Here is a 19,654-nt window from a genome sequence, read left to right as displayed (position 1 = left end):
TTATTTTATCATTTCTTTTACCTTTCTTCAATTTTATTTTTTCATTTTGTCAAAATTTGTTTTTTCATGATTTTCCCATATCAACCAAATAATCAATCAACCGAGAAACAAACTAATATTTGCATGGAATCAATAGTTCTTTTGGGTCTTGCTCTTGGTGACTCATTATAATTGCTACTCAACTCCCTCATCGTTGTAGCTTCAGTTTGAGCTTCCATCCTTACAAAGATGAGTGAGAGCTGTAAATATTTGATACTATTAAGCCAAACTAGAACACATTGAAAAATAATGCTCAATAAGAGAAAATGTATCCCTTTGAGAAGACTTCAATACAAAGTCACAGGGCCCTCAACCACAACTCCAATCCTTTCCTATCTATAGTGAAAAGTTTGTTCCTTCTAGCGTGCACCTTTATTATGGTCTACCAACACATTTTTGTAAAAGAATAAAAACTGAAAATAAAAACAGAAACCAAACAAGTAAAAGAAAGTAAATGAAACAGAGATTACATTTAAGTTTTTGAAGAATACAACTTGGAGTTGCTCAATATGCTAAAAGCCTATTTGAGAGTACATTATTCCATCTAGTAATTGTAACTAACTAGAAAGAGAAATCAACTCCTTCTACTAGAGCACAATTAACATCAAAACAAAACTATACCACCCAAACAAAAACAATCAAATGTCACCCGGTTTCTCGTATTTATGTTTTCATCCCCAATTTAAGTTTTGGTTAGTATGTGTGTTGTGTCAGCTCCAGTATTCTATTCATTTTCTTTAGTATCTATGGTGCGGACGGTTATGCCATCCACGTTGCTGGCTGTCCGGTTTGCTTAAAGCTTGCAGGCATTTTCTGGAAGACAAACAAATTTACCAAGTTAGATAGTAAGCATAATACATGTCCAAACAAAATAGAACAAGTAAAAAAAAGAAATACATGAAATATAAGCTGATTCTGTCAAGAGGCAACTCCAAGATTTTGTTTTGGCATACACTTTTTTCTACAAAAGATTGTAGATAATATCTTACTCCAGAATCAGAAGACACGGGCAAGCTCGTTCTTAACTATAACACACTTCACGATTGTTCAAACACATAAACGAGACACCAGAATCAAATGGACCAAATATAAACCTGCTATGGTTTCAAATTTTGAGTCAACCTCGTATTTCTTCTAGAGTAGGGGGTTTAACGTTTAAGTATCACAACTCGTTCGGTACATGTGATTTCCACCACATTAACATAAACTAGCACCGCCACTTATAACACCCCTCAACGTGCACAAGTCAAATCTTATTCTTACACCCAACTGGTTATAATGTTAAACATATTCAAACAAGAACTTTGTTGCTCTAGGAACCTAAATTCACCTTCTCGGGTTTCCATAGTAATCGAGAAATATGAAGAACATGGAGAGCCACATCCACCACCAGCTTCAGTCCTGGTTAAATTTCATATTTCTACGAACATAGATTCCAATTTTCTAAATTTCCAATTACAATGGAAGCTGAAATCCACGAGTAGGAAAGAAATATGATGGTTGTTGTAGTTTATTGTAATGCAAGGTAAAATTAACTGGCCCTCATTTGATACAGCCAAGAATAAGCAAAAATATGCACACCAGTAGAAGGAGTTAGGATAAAGCATGTCATTTGTATTTTTGTTTAGAGTATTATAAACTCTGTTCTATAAGTTGCACCAGAAAAAACCAGTATGGCTGAAGTTTTTAAATTTTTTTTTTTTTTCTGAACAAGAAGTTTTTAAATTTCATAGTGTCACGAACACATTTAAACTTATAATTCAGAATCACTAAAAAGATATTAGAAGTACCTTTGCTCTGAAAGCTCTGATAACAGAAACCAGCAATTTGTCTCCCGCAACTACTCTAACTTTTTGTATCAATTCCTGTCGTGAAATCTTCTTATCCTGTAAAAAAGAGGACCCAAAACACAATTTCAGCAAAAGGAAAAACCAGCGGGATATCAATAACTCCAGAAGCATTTAAGTACTCACCCTATACTCTTTGTGAAACTTGGTAATGAAAGCAATCTCAGATTGAGGCAAAATCTTGGAAAGCACCGAAATTAGAGCCGGGAATGGCATCCAAGGCGAAGACGGTTTCATAAGTTGCCCTTCAACTCCAACCTTCTCATGTCCTACAAAATCAAACAAAGAATCTCAAAAATCATCCCTAATCACAAACTCACAAAACCAATCTCTACAACAACACAAATACACCTGCAATACCTCTGTCGGAAGCAAGTTTGAAACTCAAAACATATTCAGGTAACACATGTGTGTTGATCTTGTTACTCCAAACAATGTACTCCTTGGGAGATGACAAACTATCCACATCCACCCCAGAATCATACTCTTCGGAACTCGGACGACGTTGATCAGAACCTTCCGCCACAACCTCCATCCTTCCTAGGATCACACGGCACAATAACAAATGCCTAAAACCGTCTTTATCAACAACAGAGTTTTTCACACTGTATAATCACAAAAGTCAACAAAAATACACATTCAAATTCAACCAAAAGTCAAAATCACAAATCTACCGCAATTAAATTAAACATTAATCATTAAGTACAATCAACTAAATAATCAACAAAATTAAACTAAATAATTAATTAAGTGGAATAATAAAATTAATAAAATAATATGAAATTGGCGCGTGCCTTTGGAGAGGAGAATCATTCGGAGAAAGACGTAAGCCATTGACATGAGCATGACCGAAACCGTGTTGAATTATTTCAACAATTTCTTCCTTACTAGAAGCACCATACCAAGCGTGTTTCACATTAGCATTCCCATGGCGCAATTTAGCAACCGCACGTGCGAAGATCTGAAACGATTGAACCCTAGCTTGTGCCATTACAGTTGAACAAGAATTCCTTCGAATCGATACTGCTTCAACTTTCAATCCTTGCGTACTCATACCGCAAACGAATCTGCTACGAATAAAGTTGAAATCAACACCATCCGTCTTCCTAACAACTTTTTCTGAAACGTGACCGCCTGAAGTAACGCTCTCGCAATCGGAAACCACCGATTCATCATCGCCGGCGGAATCGTACTCCGATGAAGATCTTTCCGGTAAATCGTGAATTGGTTGATCCATTAATAGATTCGAACTTAAAGAAAAGATTATATGATTGAAGAATTAAAGAATTTGGAAAATATGAAAAAGTAACTAACTAACTAATCAAGAAGAAGGGGAAATTTGTATTTATATGAAATCATTGTTTGTATGTTAAACACTTGGGGAGAAAGAAAAAGGAGGGGAAAAAAAAAACTAACTAGATTTAGAAAATTCTAGACTAGATAGAAGGAAGTGGAAAATTGGAAGTTGAAAAGGGAGAGAGAAAGTGGTGATGATGTTTTGTTTATAAGGGAAACGGAAACCGCCATAAGAAAAGAAGAAAAAAGGAGTTAGCGTCTTAGCGAGAGGCGGTGGAATTAGTGACGGAATTTGAATAAGAGGACCACGTCTTGTGATTTAACAAAATTGTTCACTCGTGTTGTGATGCGTGTATTCTTGGGGACTAAGCAAAAGGTCAAAAATTGCAACGGGTTTGTTATTGTTTTTATTATTACTTGTGCAGCACTGGTTCTGCTTTTTTTTTTTTTGCTAAAGTATTTATTTTTTTTTTATTTTTGTAGAATCTAAAGTATTTATTTTATTCTTATTGTGAACGCAAGGTATCGTTTATTAATTTAATTTAATTACTGGCTGGCATGCTTAATTTAGATATAATTAAGTTGAAATTATGTCATGTAATATAGACCTCCGAAAAAATAGTACATGCAATAGGTGTGCTTATTCTTATCTCACAAGTCACAAGGCATATCTACTCAGCATCATCGCATAGGTGTGTAAGACTATAGTCAGATTTTAACCGACTTTGCAGTAGATATTTATTTTTTAAATATATTTATGAATTGTAACCAATTTGTAAATCAAATAATTTCGTCACGAAAGTAGTTATATATGAATTAAATAATAACTAAGAAAATAGACAAAATACATATTTTAATGTAGCGAACACGGTAGAAACACAAAAGCCTAATAATCTTTGCTCTTCTTTTCCACAAATTTTTATCTCTACTGGATCAAATTGATCGGAGATGTTAAACAAGGTTCTCTGCAAGTTGCAGCGTCCATAGTTTTGAATTCTTTATACTTAGGGTTTTTCGTAAAACTTTGATACTTAGACGGCTCCACTTGGCATATGCCAATTTACAAATACTCTCTCCGTCCCATTTTATAAAAACTCATTTGACTAGGTGCACTATTTATATGTCTTATTTTGACCGTATTTTTTTATAAATATATAAATGTAAATATTATCATATAAGATCTTGTTTGATTTGTTTCGACGAGTATTTTTCAAAATATCAAATTTCTATAATTTTTACTAATGTACAATTAAAAATATTTGTAATCAAAGTTAAAGCATTGGTAATTTGTATACATGTAGTGGTCAAATAGTTATTGTATTTTGAGACGGAAGGAGTAGTTTATAGTTTTGTTCAAAATAAAACGAATGATTCAACTAGTGCAGTTGTTGATTCATTTCTAACTAATTATTTATTCTAAGTGTTAGGCTAAATTTTATTCATGGTAATTATAGTCTCCTCTATATATTAGGTTGTAACATGCATGTTATGATATGATAATAAAAAATTTCTTAGTTCTATTTTTCCACGTATCAGATCGATCAATCGTTTCATTTTCTTAAAAAAAAAATCACTCATGAAAAACACATAGCTTAATTGCAATGTGAGACTTCTTTAATAGCTAATTTTTAACGATAAGCAACGCGAGACTTTTCCAATAGCTAATTTTTAACTTCATTCTCTATTTAAGAGACCGAACAATGTGAAACTTGACAATCAACCCCAACACCAACCTATATGGTGTGAGAATGTACCTTTTTTTTTTTTGAATAAACTAAATTAGCCCACCAAAATTGGCACCAGAGAGAATCGAACCTCAGACATCAGTGAGAATGTACCTCTTATATTGTGAGTCTGTTGACGAAATGTTTCTTTCCGTAGAATTGTCACCAACAAACTAGTTTTTCATCTTATGTATGTGTTTTGAGATTGAATTTGCAACATCTCATGATCAAAAGTAGTCGTCATTCAAGGTCTTAAGTTATGGAAAGTTTCTCTCCCCTCCCCTAGTTTCTCGTTCCCCCAAGTTTTTCTGCAAAAATAAATTCGGTTTCTATTTCTCGAAGTTTTTATAGCATAAATTTTACACTAAAAATAACTTCGATTTCTATTTATCAAAGTTTTCTGCGTGTTTTGGGTAAAATAGAAACATGGGGTTGGAAGAGAAATTATCAAAGTTATGTAACAAGTGTGTATGTGTATATATGTTTTTCCTTTGACTCACATTTACCTTCATACTTTCGCTTTTTCCTTTATATAACTGCCTATCTAATCCGATCTTGGTTTCGCGAATACATTTTTATTTCGATAAGTTCTTTTTTTTTTTATAAAAAAAACTCTGCCTATTTAAATTAATATGTTGTCAACTTCAATTTTTTTTTAAAAAAAAATATGTCCAATTTATCTTTGTTTCACATTTTGTCACGATAGCTGACATGACACAATGATTTAAAAGCTGGATAATAAGGACATCTCTAACTGTAATCTTTACTCATAGGTTATTTTATAGGTCTCATTGAAGCACATCTTAAAACAACTTACTTATTTTTCGCTCCAATGATAAACTCTTTAAAAACTAATACTAAGTCCCACGATTCATATTCTAGCAATTTATGCGCCTTCTGATCGACCTGAACAACATATACGGATCCCCTCAACCCTTTTTTTAATTACTAATGGAATATCCTTCACTATTCTACTAAAAATTAAACGAAATGAGCTTGTTTTATTTCTTAGTTGAAAAGAGATGTCTTAATTGTTTAACTTTTTTTTTTGGCAAATATTGTTTAATATTTTGCTAAATAACATAAGTGTATGACAATGACCGACTTGTTTAATATATTTTTATTACAAAATAACGTTCCTTCGAAACGGAACGATAACTCCAACAAGACGCACTTCAATCATGAACTTGTTATATTGTTGCCTCATTCTCTTGTTAGATTGTCGAACTTAGAGTTAGAGACCTTAGTTGGAGGTACTTTAAGTAGAATCGATAGATTTTCGAGTCATGATCTAATTAATAAAATCATGAATTCACGATTGATCCCAATAATAAATATATAAATTTAAAAGTATTAAAAAATATTATACTAAGAATAAACATGTAAAATACAATAATCAATCAAATAAATATGAATTCAACTATGATTCAATATGGTTCAAATTTAACTAGCTACAATACAATTCGATCAATTTAGTTTGATTTTATAAATATTGGTATAGTATTAACAAAATTTAAAACATCCAACAATCCACTCTCATCTTAAGCATAGTTTCTATCCTTTTCAAAAGAAAAACAATGCAATTAGTTAAAAATAAAAGGCATTTTCGGTATTTTAAATACATAATCCATTGTGGTAAAAAAAAAAGCTCAAGAATTTCTGTCAAAAAGGTCAAGAAGTTACCAAAAAAAAAATAACGATGATAATAATAATAAAATAAATAAAATATAAAAAAAGCCAAACCAAAAACCCTTGCAACTAAACCCTACTTCCGCCAAACCAAAATTACAGTTGCGTTACCAAAATGGAGTCCCTTCGCCTGAAAACCAACTACCGCTGTGTTCCGGCTCTGCAACAGTTCTACACCGGTGGCCCCTACGCCGTCTCATCGGACGGTTCCTTCATCGTCTGTGCATGCGCCGATTCAATCAAAATCGTCGATTCCGCCACCGCATCCATCAAGTCCACCCTCGAAGGAGACTCCGAACAAGTCACCGCCTTAGTTCTTAGCCCCGACGATAAAATCCTCTTCTCTTCCAGCCACAGCCGTCAAATCAGAGTTTGGGACTTATCTACTCTCAAATGCGTGCGCTCTTGGAAGGTACATTCAGATTAGGTTTAGCAACTGTGTTTGAATAAACAGCTTAATTTGCAGCTTATAACATAAAACCGCTTATGAATAAGCTAAGATAAAATTAAACTATATTGATTTCATATAAGCTATAATATAAGCTGTTTTGGTAATCTATTTTGGAAAATAAGCCGAAAACAGCTTATAAACATGTTATAAGTTGTTTTTCATAAGTCCTTCCAAACAGTTTCACAAGTATTTATGCTTGTAGATAAGTTGAAATAAACCAATCCAATTAGGCTATAGGTTCAATTAAATGTTTGGTTATGCATATTTGTATGTAATGTGATTAATGTTGGCGTTGTTTTAGGGTCATGAGGGTCCTGTTATGTGTATGGCATGTGATCCTTCTGGAGGGTTGCTTGCTACTGGTGGAGCTGATAGGAAGGTCCTTGTTTGGGATGTTGATGGTGGCTTTTGTACGCATTTCTTTAAAGGTCATGGTGGAGTTGTTTCTTGTGTTATGTTTCATCCTGATCCCGAGAAACAGCTTGTGAGTCCTTACCTTACTCTTTTTTATTTTGTTGCATTGTGTTTTTGCTCGTATGCATTTCCTTGATAGGGATTAATTGAAGCAATTTATACTAAGGTGAAATGAATCGTAATAACTGATTACTGTTATGTGAGCTACACATTAAAATCTGGCGTTAATTGAACGAGGAACAAACTTGTCCATCTTTTCCATGTAGAAAATCTAAAACAACAAGACACTGGGTAATTGCTTGATTTTTTGCACGGTGTCAATACATTATACTGAATAGAGTGATTAATGATGACCGGTGACACGAGGAGTGTAATTTTTAATTGATGGTGATATAATGTGTTTGTGTCTTTTTTTATCCTTTATATTTTGGTTTACATTTTGTGATTTTTGAAGTATAAGAAGACTGAAGTTAATGTAACATGAGAAGTGTGGAGGAGTTAAATAACTCTGCGGTAACCTAGAATTGATGAGATAGTCTTTTGTAATCCTTTTAATGCAAATGTGAATTTTATATATTTTCCCTATTACTAGTTTCCAACTATTCTCAAATGTTGAATCCACATTCATATATTTAACTTATCATGAGGATTTGGTGTCTGCAGCTTTTTTCTGGTAGTGATGATGGGGGTGATAATGCAACCGTAAGGGTTTGGGATATTTCCAAGACCAAGCGAAAGAACTGTATTGCAACACTAGATAATCATCGCTCTGCAGTGACTTCCATTGCAGTATCTGAAGACGGATGGACATTGCTCAGTGCTGGAAGAGATAAGGCATGATTTATAAGACCCCACTTTACTTTTTGTTATAACATCTGAAACTTTTTATTTTCTTCATTTTATTCTTTCCTTTACTCATTCATTTAGGATTTTTAAGTTGCCGCCTTCATTTTTTGCCGCCTTCATTTCTTCCCCGAAATTTTTTTTTCCCCCTTAAAACTCCTGTATATCAAGTGCTTTAAGCATTTATATTTTTTCTTGGAATTTTAAGTGAGATGTATCCTTAATAATTCATATTGCATAATTTGTCTGGATTATGTTTTTACTAGTAGACCAAATCTGTAATGAACTTAATCTATTAATATGACAAACTGGTTTGTTGATTTTTATTGGCAGGTTGTAACATTGTGGGATCTTCATGATTATAGCAACAAGAAGACTGTCGTCACAAATGAGGCAGTTGAATCTGTTTGTGCAATTAGTGCTGGGAGTCCTTTTGCTTCTTCTTTGGATTCACATCGGCAAAATTCAAAAAAACATGCAGGTTCCCAAGCATTGTATTTTGTTACAGTTGGTGAACGGGGCATTGTGCGCATATGGAGTTCTGAAGGGTAATATATATTGATGTTTTCCACCAGCTAAAATATTTATTGTTCCATAACAATTTGCATGAGTTAAACTTAGTTAATGGTGGACTAAAATTAAATACCGGAGGTATGCAAGGACCCATATTAAAAACTTGGTGATAAAATTTGTGTTTGTTACTGAAGATTTATTCTGATGAAGGCAACTTGTAAGTAATCTGGCACACTTAAATTTGTGATGTAATATTGTTTAGCAACTAAAGGTGAAGAACTGTCTTTAAATTTCAAAATTGTCTCGATCAAGATGGAAGTTGTGCACTTAATTTTTTTATATCAACAGTGCAGTTTGCTTGTTCGAGCAACAAGCTTCAGATGTCACAAACAGCACAGATGAGGATGGTTCGCGAAGGGGTTTCACTTCTGCTGTTATGCTTGGCACAAATCAAGGTTTGCTTTGTGTGACTGCAGATCAGCAGTTTCTATTTTACTCTCTGAACTGGACTGAAGAGTTGTTGCAATTAAGTCTTACCAAAAGACTAGTGGGATATAACGAAGAGGTTGTAGATATGAAGTTTGTTGGGGATGATGAAAAATTCCTTGCTCTAGCTACAAATCTTGAACAGGTATAGAATGTGCATTTGCATCTAGAAAGCAGTAAAATGTTGTGGTCCAAGTAGAGTTTAACTTTTTTAGCAACTCTTTCAATTTGAAGATATCAATGCTGAAAAAAAGTATAGGTTTCCATTGGGTGCAGGGTATTTGTTATCGTCACCACATTTAAAATTTGATGTAGTGTGTTTTTAAAATGAATTGACCAAGTGCTGAACATGATCCACATCTCTATTTATTAGGATAAAAAGTAATTATATATATGCATTCAAGAATCAAGACTGAGAATATAAGCACTTTTGGAATATTTTTTTGAATAGAACATTTAAGAATGAGATTCCATCTGTGGAGCCTTTTCAATCTGTAATTGATCGCCGCAACTTTTGAAATAAGACCCTTTTTAAATCTTCAATCCAGAGAGAATGAGGTGTATTCAATAAGTCAACCATTCATGTTTAAGATAATTTTGAAATGTTGTCATGGTCTTATTTATGTTTTCGAGAGTTGCGAGTCTTGATATTAAAAGCTCATTGGTTTCATACTTTATTTTGTTGTGGTTGGAAACCCTGTGTGTTGGGCAAGAAGGATAAAATAGTTTTTTCTTGATGTTTTGAATGCCCATGTCTAATTTTGCTGTTGTTGTCATTTAGAACTTTGTAACATTATATCATAATCATGGATGTAGATAAAGTAAAGAACATGTTTTTCTTTATATTTATCCAAATATTGTTTGATTATAGTTCTCATCTCAGCAAATGTAATCTAAGTAATTTAGCAAGTAATTGAAAATGAGGGGGAAAAAAAAGAACACAAACAAGAAAAATAAAATACTAGTTAAACGCGTCTTCCAAAGACTGGTGTTATATCACACCAGAAAACTATGTGTCCTCATTTTTTTAAATTGCACAGTTATAATTTTATAAAATTGATCAATGTAAGAAGTTCAGCATTAGATTACCATCCTTCAATTTGTTTTGCATTAATTCTCCATTCTTCAGTCTAGCAAGTGTGATGATTATGGCTGTGGCCTTTAAAAGTGTGATGATTATGGCTGTGGCCTTTAATGTACTACCCTATTGGAGGTTTGCAGGTTCGGGTTTATGACCTTGCATCTATGTCATGTTCTTATGTCTTGACTGGTCATACTGAAATCATTCTATGCCTTGACACCTGTGTATCAATTTCTGGGAGAAACCTAATTGTTACCGGAAGTAAAGATAACACCGTAAGTTTTTCCTCTTTGGTCTCAACTAAGACTTTGAACTTCTTCTATGGGAACCACTCTCTTATAATGTTAAAAACCGGTGTCCTAATAAGTTGATAATACTAATATGCTTGTAGTGCATTGTACTGAGGTCATCTAAAATTATATAACAATGTCCATTTGCTGTATAGGTTAGGTTGTGGGAATCAGAAAGTACAAGCTGCATTGGAGTCGGTATAGGTCACATGGGAGCTGTTGGAGCCGTTGCATTTTCAAAAAGAAACCGTGACTTCTTTGTTAGTGGCAGCAGGTGAGTGTAGATGCATTTATTTGTATTTTTATTCATAACAAGAATTTTTTTATTTTTTACCCTCCATAAGTTCCTGCCTTTTGGAATCACTTCATGTGGTTTTTCTCATGATAGCTCTTTTAATAGCAGAACTATCTACCGCAAAATGAAAAAGGGCATGAAAATTGTAATAAATTTGTCTTACGCCTTATTTTTTTTAATATATTCTCAAGTGACAATGTTATACATGAAGAAGAGAATAAGTAATCTCATCACTCTTATTTTCTCTCACTACAGCAGTTTAACACCAATAGGATATATTGACTTGAACTAGTTAGAAATCAATATTTTCAAAACCTTCTCCTAAAGTTTGACTGCTGTCTGTAGCTCTGTTTTGCTAAAGTGACAATTTGATATTACATGTTAAAACATGTTATGGTTGACCTATGCTGTGTTGCCAATCTTTTAAAGAAGACAGCCACATTTATCTCTTTCAAGATAGTCAGTCTGCTACCAACAGTTCATTTTTCCCAAACATCAACTTTGACTTTCCTGTTTTTTATGCTGTATGAACTGATTGTTCTAATATGTGAACAAATTTATTGTTGAATCTTTTGGTTTTAAACATGCTAGCTTTTGGATACTACTATACTGTTTAGATCTATTTCTTATGAATGTGTGAATGTTTTTCAGCGATCATACTCTTAAGGTGTGGAGTATGGATGGTCTCTCAGACAATGGGACAGCTCCGATTAATTTAAAAGCAAAAGCTGTTGTTGCAGCTCATGATAAAGATATCAATTGTGTAGCTGTTGCTCCAAATGATAGTTTAGTATGTAGTGGTTCTCAGGTTGGTATTATATCCGACTTGCAGATTTCTTTGGCCTTTATATATAAACTGTTTGCATTGTTGACCATAGTTTGAAAATGTATTGTTTCCACCGTAGTTACCATCAATTATTTTTTCATGTCTTCTATCAGGATCGCACTGCTTGTGTTTGGAGGCTTCCAGATCTAGTATCAGTAGTTGTATTTAAAGGGCATAAAAGAGGAATTTGGTCTGTAGAATTTTCCCCTGTTGATCAATGTGTAGTAACAGCATCTGGTGACAAAACAATAAGGATATGGGCTATATCTGATGGCTCGTGTTTGAAGACATTTGAAGGACACACTTCAAGTGTGTTAAGAGCACTGTTTATTACTCGTGGAACGCAAATTGTTTCTTGTGGTATGGGACTATCTGTAGCTGCTTTTGTTATTTTCCTACCTTTTGAATGCGTGTTTGATCACCTCAATTAATGTTTCAGGTGCTGACGGTTTAGTAAAACTATGGACTGTAAAATCAAATGAATGTGTTGCCACATATGACCATCATGAAGACAAGGTTCTGCTTGATCCTATGTTATAATCCTATTTTTTTGCGGTTTTTATTCAGGGTCTGATTGGTTAAGGGATTATTTTCAACCTTTATTTGCGGTTCGATTTTTTTGGAGGGTGGGGAGGGATAATGGAGTAAATTCCCTTCAAAGTTTTAAGAACCTATAATATTTTTCTGTTGATTCGTGTACATCTCTGGAAAAATGTCGTTCAAATGTGTTGCATACTTAAAGATTCTCAGAAGAATTTTTAAATCTTTTATTATTATTATTATTATTATTATTATTATTATTATTATTATTATTATTATTATTGAGTAGTTTAAGATTTGACCTATTCACCTCTCAGTCAGAAAATTGTATAAATGCTACTGAATTCTATGCTCTGCCGAACATTCAAATTATGCTTTTCTTGATCATTTATCATTTCCATAGTTACAGAAAATTTTAATCCATTTTTTTTAGTCATATGTTTCAATTTTTACCTTCAAGTGTTTAGATTACATTTGGCAGTGGCACATCTCAGTTTCTTGCTCCATAAATAATGTGAACAATATAGATGATTATCTTGATTAACAGTTAATATAATTATAGATTTTCATATGGTTTGAATATAAAGATTATCATATCTTATTCGTTAGAGTGAGTTGGCAAATATACTCTATATAGTATTTATCAAGATGTTTTGTTTCATTCATGAATTTTGCTTAAAATGCAGTTGTAACCATTAGGTTTTAATGAGCTACTCCTTCCTGTTCTTTTTTCTACAAAAAAGGTTTTCCTTGAAACAGAGAATTCAACTATTTTTTGCCCTTCTCAACTTTTGCTGAAAATTTTGGTCTGCAGGTTTGGGCCTTGGCTGTAGGCAGGAAAACAGAAATGCTTGCAACTGGTGGCAGTGATGCTGTTGTCAATCTGTGGCTAGATTCCACGGCAACTGATAAAGAAGAAGCTTTCCGTAAAGAGGTTAGTTAAACTGATTGTACATTTTTGTTTCCCACATAGCATTGAGGTTAAATCGAAGGTCGTGTATTGTGATCGTGCTCGTGCATGATATAATGATTGCTAAGTTTCATTCTACAATTATTCCCCATCACCAAATGCACAAATTTTGATGGATGAGTGATTACACAAACATATTAAAGTAGAAATACAGCTTTTTGATAGAAATATTCTTCAAAATCATGTGTGCCTTGTGCATCTCAAAAGGTTTAGGTATCTGTTAGTGACTATTATTGTGAGAGAAAGTTAAGTAAATTAGGTTGAGATAATATGGCATGTTCCTATGAATAAGAGGAGAGGTTGTGATCGGGAGCTATGATGTCATTTTATGAGAAAATCAAGGCATTTAGGGTGAAGCATATCCTTGAAGTTCTGCAAAAAAAATTTAGTTGAGTAGTTTATCCCAATTTCATGGTTTAAAAAAAAAGTAATATGACTACTTTTGTCAATGCAGGAAGAGGCAGTTTTAAAAGGTCAAGAGCTAGAGAATGCTCTATCAGATGCTGACTATACCAAGGCAGTCCAAATTGCATTTGAACTGCGCAGACCCCATAAACTTTATGAATTATTTGCAGAACTTTGCAGGTTTGTTTTTTTTTTTTTTATCTATTTTGTGACCTAAATCTGATTGGCATCGCATAACAGACAAACCTGAATCTTCTTGTGCAGGAAGAGTGGAGCCGAAGATCATGTTGACAGAGCACTTAAGACCTTCGGCAATGAAGAGCTTCGTTTATTATTTAACTACATTCGAGAATGGAATACAAAACCAAAGCTCTGTTATGTCTCACAGTTTGTGCTTTTTAGAGTGTTCAACATCTTTCCTCCAACCGATATTGTTCAGGTATTTTTAGCCCTTCTTTAAGATGTTTTATGCAATTCTGATCCTTAAAGACTGAAATACACAGTCTGATTAATTTCGGAAGCAGATGGAGCTCAAACAGACAATAAAAGCAGTAACCTAACCAGCCAAAAATCATAGTATTTAGCTATAGATTGTATTCTCTGCTATAAAGCAAATGAGAAAATATTTTATAAATATGAGATTTGGTAACAAATAAAACTCTGTTATCACTGATAGAAACTGCATTGCGGCACTAGGATAAAGTATGTTTATATACGATATACTAATATATGTGTGTGTGTGTGTGTGTGTGTCTATTGAATTCTACATAATGCAACTTTTAGCCCAATTGTTGTTTTTGGTAAAACATTTTCATATTCATTGGTTTATGTGAAGGGATTTAGGCATATGTATCTTCAATTTCTCAGGATGGTTGTCGTTGTATCTTATAGAACCAATTGCAAGGTTTTTAGGCAACAGAATATTGTCTGACTGACTTTTTCTATGGTATATTTCAGATTAAAGGGGTTGGTGAACTCCTTGAAGGTCTTATACCATATAGTCAGAGGCACTTTGGTAGGATAGACAGACTTGTAAGAAGCACATTTTTGTTAGATTTCATTCTATCAGGAATGTCAGTTATTGAACCAGATACCCAACAGACGGTATCAAAGGCTGAGTTTCCATTGCGGCCCGAAATTGATGCTCCAGACCAAGAAATGGGATCGAGGAGAAAGATCACACTATTGAAAATAAGTCTGCTTCGAAGAAAAGGAAATCCAACAAATCTAGTCTTGAAGATGAGATTGAGGAGAAGGATCAGACTCTTGAAAATGATAATGATACTGCTTCAAAGAAAAAGAAATCCAAGAAATCAAAACATGGTTCCCACAAGAAAGTCAAGGATGTTGCTTACAACAAAGTCGAATCTATACAATTACAAGCATAGGTCTCATGTATAGTATGTTGATTGACTGATGGAAGAACTCTTGATTCCTTCAAATTTTTGAATGTTGCTGTCATTTAAGAATACGGAGGCCACAATTTTGACGTTAATTGAGATGTAAGTTTAGTCATTGTATTGTATCAGTATTTCATTTTTTTCAATGTAGATGATTTTGCAAGCCTGCTACTAATGTGTGTGGTATGGAAACGTTTCTTCAGCTGTCTATTTAAAGATAATCATTGTGTTAGGAAGACTGCAGAAATTCATCAAACTTAGCATGAACACATTCGTCCCACATAACTTGTATGATGTTAAGGCCTTGTTCTTCTCCTTGTCTTAGTTTTATCAGTTTAATATTTGTTTCCATTATGTTCTGAACGTGTTATGAGCGTTATCAACAGTATCATATTACTAGTAACAGATTCATTTGCTGGATAATATTTTTTAACCTTTAACAAATGGACCCAATAACTTGTCTTAAGCAAGATAATTGCACGGTTAAGTAAGACGACACATTAATAAAGTGTGAGAAAGTATGAGTTAAATTATAAAACTTTTGGGAGCTTGCTCAGTTGTGAAAGCAGAACGTTGGGGGTATTCTTCATGGGTTGAAAATTGCGTAAAGTAAGGGGTATCTCATGTCGACAGGAAAAGCCAATAATGTTGCAAATATGTCAAACAAGATTTTTTATTTTCCTCCTTATTTTGTCACGAGTATCATTGGTAATTTCTTCTTTTCTTTTTATTTTTTTTATAGATTCCATGATGCTAATAATAATACTAGTAATATAAAACCCAAAACTGACTCTTTTTGTTACAATCTGTGTGGACTTTTGTGCCGACCTAACAATATTCCTGCAACTTCTTTACACATTTTAAACAACCTTAGGTAGTCCATCTGTCTCATATACAAACAAGGGTCTGGCTAACGAGTGTTTTCAGGACATTCTTTAAGTATCTATTTAAAGAAATTATCATACAAACTTATATTTTAATTTTCAATGTGTTGATGTCACATACTACCATAAAAAAATTACACAAAGTTACTGTTTAAAATTCTTAAAAAGTGTCCGGAATACTTTTTAGCATTTTTCTATAAACAAAAGTTAACTTATATTTTAAGCAGAATCTCACTTAAGAAAACTGAGATTATTCACAAGAGAAAGTTGGTTAAATTGCATCATCCTCTGCACTGCACATCAACAAAGAACAAACAGACATGGCAACAGCTCGTGTAGGCTATGCTCTTGAACCCAAGAAAGTTCAAAGCTTCATTCAACCTTCTCTCATAGATTACGCCAAACAACATGGTATCGACCTCGTACAAATCGAACCCACCACACCCTTATCCCAACAAGGTCCATTCCAATGCATCATCCACAAACTCCACACCCAAAACTGGAAAAAACAATTACACGAATTCTCAAACAAACACCCAAACACAGTCATCATAGATCCCCCCGAATTGGTTTCTCGTCTTCACAATCGCCTTACCATGCTGGAATCAGTGACCCACTTGAATCTTTCTATTGAAAATGAAAATTTCAATGTTGAAACTCCCAAACAAGTTGCGGTTAAAGAACCGAAATCCTTCGATTTCGGCTCGATTGAGGAACTGGGTTTGAAGTTTCCTGTCATAGCGAAACCATTGGAAGCTAACAGCACCGTTGATTCTCATACTCTGTTTTTGGTTTTCGATTTTGACGGTGTTAAATCGTTGAATAATCCTATGGTTTTGCAGGAGTTTGTGAACCATGGTGGAGTTGTTTTCAAGATTTACGTTGCTGGGCAGCATTCGATTTGCGTAAAGCGTAAATCTTTGGGTGATATTTCTGAGGAGAAGCTTGAGACGGTTAAAGGGTCGGTGCCGTTTTCGCAAGTGTCGAATTTGAGTGTTCAAAATGGTGAGGAAGGTGGTAGTGTTGTTGATGAGGCTGAATTGCCACCTCAGAGTTTGATTGTTGAGTTGGCAAGAGCTTTGAGGGAAAGATTGGGACTTAATCTTTTCAATGTTGATGTGATTAGAGATGGTAAAAATCCAAGAAGGTACCTTGTAATTGATATTAATTACTTTCCTGGGTTTGCAAAATTGCCATCTTTTGAGTCATTTTTCACCAATTTTTTGTTGGATGTTGTTCAACAAACTAAGACTAATTAATCTATATTTGGTATCACGGTGAGTTGTCAAAAAACCACGGCGGAGGATTTTAAGGAAGTTGTACTCTGTAGCTTCTGCAAAATCACAGCAATCTACTATGATTTTGACAAACCGATCCCATGATACCGAACATGCACTTAGGCGAGTTTTAAAGTAAGACATAGGATGATGTTATTCTCAAATTGACTAGTTGTCTTTGTTATGTTTTTCTGAGTCACATAACCAAAATAAGTGTTGTATTAATGATATTAAATGCATTGCATTCAATTGTTGGGTAAGGTTAATGCTAATGTAATGGTATTGATTTTTATGCTTCTATATACTTTATGAACAAGGTTTATTCTGAAAACTAAGAAGTATAAACCCATGATAATGGTTTTATACTTGGTTTTCAGAATAAAATAGTATTTCTTCTATACCTTATGAATTATTCTTCGATGCTGTGTTGTGTGGACTTCATTGAAGAGCAATTCAACATCCACTTGAGTGTCTGCTGTTATTATTTAGCTTTTATTTTCATCTGGCCTCACACTATGAAAGGTGGATTCTAAAATGGAAAATACTAACAAGGGTTAAAGTAGTATATGTTAAAGAATTGACTGTGAAAATGTTGTCTATGAAATGGTCGTATTACGTCAGAAATCGGTCGTGAGATAAGTAAAGTCTGACAAAAAATTATTCCCGTCAGAAATCGAACTCGGATTCTTCCGAACTATCTATCCTATGGAGATCTCGTTAACCATTTGAATCCAATATCTTAATTCAAACATAAGTTCATTGTGCTGTGAAACTTTCAATATGCTTTATCTATTCAATGCGTGTAAATTAAGGACAGTAAGTTAGTAACGATACAACAATCCAAACAAAGCGGACAACAAACCGTAGCCAGATCCTCAAGATACAGCATTTGTTTGGTTGTGTCCATATAGTCCCTAGATGAAAGTTGCTTTGCTCTAACGTGATTTGACAGTCTTACCAAATTATTTGTATTTTCGTTGAGAAATCAAATTTGTGGTCAAGAATTGATTGTCAATGAAGCAAGAAATTGTAGTTTCCTCTGTGTAAGTTAATAGCTTCATGGAACATAGGTAAAAGAAGATTTAAGGTTTTGTTACCATGAGCTTAGCTCAATTTAGCTCAATTGGTAACACACATCGCATTTTATATGTAGGGACCGAAGTTCGAATCTGGACACTTCACTTATCCACTTTAAAATAGAATTTCTAGCCACCAGGTTACTAAAAAAAAATTAAGGTTTTGTCTAATATATCCTAGTGAATAACACATCTTTTACCACACATATTTATTTTTCGCTATTAGATTAATAAGCCTCATAATTAAATCAATCATAGTTTTTTTTTTTTTGAGTAGTTTAGTGTTAAAAATTTCACTTTAAAAATGGATAAGTGAAGTGTCTGGATTCAAATCCAACTCTGCATATATAATGTCATATCTCTACCGCTAAACTTAAAAGACAATCAATTATCATATTTAATCTAATGATAAAAATAAGTCTCACCACCACCATAGAGAATTTGATCAATATTTAGGAGGATGTATTGAATTGAGATTTTATGAGACAATTTTGGCAAAAAAAGTCTTGATGATTTTATGAGATTTTGTTGGACTATATTGATTTTGTGAGATTTTATCAAGATTTTTAACACATGATTTGAATGAATTTTGAGAGATTTTTTCAAAAGACTTTTTTACAATCAAGATTTCATAACACTTTATATATTAGGAAACTTTTGTATATTAGGAAAATTTTAAAAGAATCAATAAATTTTAATAAAAGAAATTATATTTTTTTGGGAATCCAAAGATTTAAAAAAAACCTTACATTTTTTTTTACCAATAAAAAGGTTATCACCACCACCACCATTGATGGAAAATAGAAGCAGATGAATGGGTGACGAAAAAAATTTGTTTGCCGTTGTAATTAATCAAAACTTCGTAAAAAAGATGTAGAATTTGTTAAAAAATTTTTTTGCAAAAAAATATATTTGATAGGTAAAGAAGAAGAAGAAAACCGGTATAATGATGATGAAAGTAAAAAGTCTTGAAGAGTTTGAAAAATTCTCAAGACTTTTGGAGAGATTGTTGAAAAAGTGAACAAAGAAAAGAAGAAAAAATCGGGTGCAGTGATGATGAACTGTGAAAGTAATAAAGAAGAAGAAGAAATTTTATACAGATGAAAGTAAAAAGTCTTGGAGAGTTCAAAAAAGTCTCAAGGCTTTTGGTGAGATTGTTGAAAAAGTCTGTCAAGTGTATTTTCAACTAAAAAGTCTCTCAAAATCCATTTCAAACAAGAATCCATCAAAATCGGTAGACTTTTGAATACCAATGGACATTTTAAAAGTAGGAACAAATCTCAATTGAATACCAACGGATTTTGTTGC

The 19,654-nt window shown here is 33.3% G+C and overlaps 3 protein-coding genes across 6 annotated transcripts; 2 read left to right on the top strand and 1 right to left on the bottom strand.

Moving 5' to 3' along the window:
* Positions 1 to 490: 490 nt before the first annotated feature.
* Positions 491 to 3,689, bottom strand: LOC123884379 (probable inactive poly [ADP-ribose] polymerase SRO5). The gene is made up of 5 exons (XM_045933465.1): positions 2,681 to 3,689; positions 2,247 to 2,491; positions 2,013 to 2,155; positions 1,830 to 1,925; positions 491 to 852 (listed from the first exon to the last, which is right to left on the bottom strand). Exons 1-5 carry the CDS (start codon positions 3,121 to 3,123, stop codon positions 799 to 801), a joined length of 981 nt encoding a protein of 326 aa, XP_045789421.1. The 5' UTR covers positions 3,124 to 3,689; the 3' UTR covers positions 491 to 798.
* A 2,936-nt stretch (positions 3,690 to 6,625) lies between these two features.
* LOC123884220 (transducin beta-like protein 3) lies at positions 6,626 to 15,448 on the top strand. 3 transcript variants are annotated; one of them, XR_006800713.1, is made up of 15 exons: positions 6,664 to 7,007; positions 7,348 to 7,530; positions 8,124 to 8,294; positions 8,637 to 8,851; positions 9,165 to 9,447; positions 10,524 to 10,658; positions 10,829 to 10,947; positions 11,620 to 11,776; positions 11,908 to 12,154; positions 12,234 to 12,310; positions 13,149 to 13,268; positions 13,759 to 13,889; positions 13,974 to 14,148; positions 14,667 to 15,211; positions 15,313 to 15,448. XR_006800713.1 is itself a non-coding variant. In XM_045933281.1 (15 exons), exons 1-15 carry the CDS (start codon positions 6,711 to 6,713, stop codon positions 15,095 to 15,097), a joined length of 2,658 nt encoding a protein of 885 aa, XP_045789237.1. In that variant the 5' UTR covers positions 6,664 to 6,710. The 3 variants fall into 3 exon arrangements, 2 of the variants coding, with proteins under 2 accessions (XP_045789236.1, XP_045789237.1); XM_045933281.1 differs by lacking the exon at positions 15,313 to 15,448 and having other exon boundaries at positions 14,667 to 14,839; positions 14,923 to 15,097; XM_045933280.1 differs by having other exon boundaries at positions 6,626 to 7,007; positions 14,667 to 15,448.
* Positions 15,449 to 15,827: 379 nt separating this feature from the next.
* Positions 15,828 to 17,695, top strand: LOC123885814 (inositol-tetrakisphosphate 1-kinase 1-like). 2 transcript variants are annotated; one of them, XM_045935143.1, is made up of 2 exons: positions 16,173 to 16,760; positions 16,836 to 17,695. In XM_045935143.1, the coding sequence occupies exons 1-2, from the start codon at positions 16,314 to 16,316 to the stop codon at positions 17,250 to 17,252; spliced, it is 864 nt and encodes a 287-aa protein (XP_045791099.1). In that variant the 5' UTR covers positions 16,173 to 16,313; the 3' UTR covers positions 17,253 to 17,695. The 2 variants fall into 2 exon arrangements, with proteins under 2 accessions (XP_045791098.1, XP_045791099.1); XM_045935142.1 differs by having other exon boundaries at positions 15,828 to 17,695.
* Positions 17,696 to 19,654: the final 1,959 nt, after the last annotated feature.

The sequence above is a fragment of the Trifolium pratense genome, linkage group LG5 (genome assembly GCF_020283565.1).
Source record: "Trifolium pratense cultivar HEN17-A07 linkage group LG5, ARS_RC_1.1, whole genome shotgun sequence".
In the NCBI taxonomy this organism is placed as follows: Eukaryota; Viridiplantae; Streptophyta; class Magnoliopsida; order Fabales; family Fabaceae; genus Trifolium; species Trifolium pratense.
The sequence above is the reverse complement of the archived record's forward strand: the minus strand, read 5'-3'. Positions and strand labels throughout refer to the sequence as shown.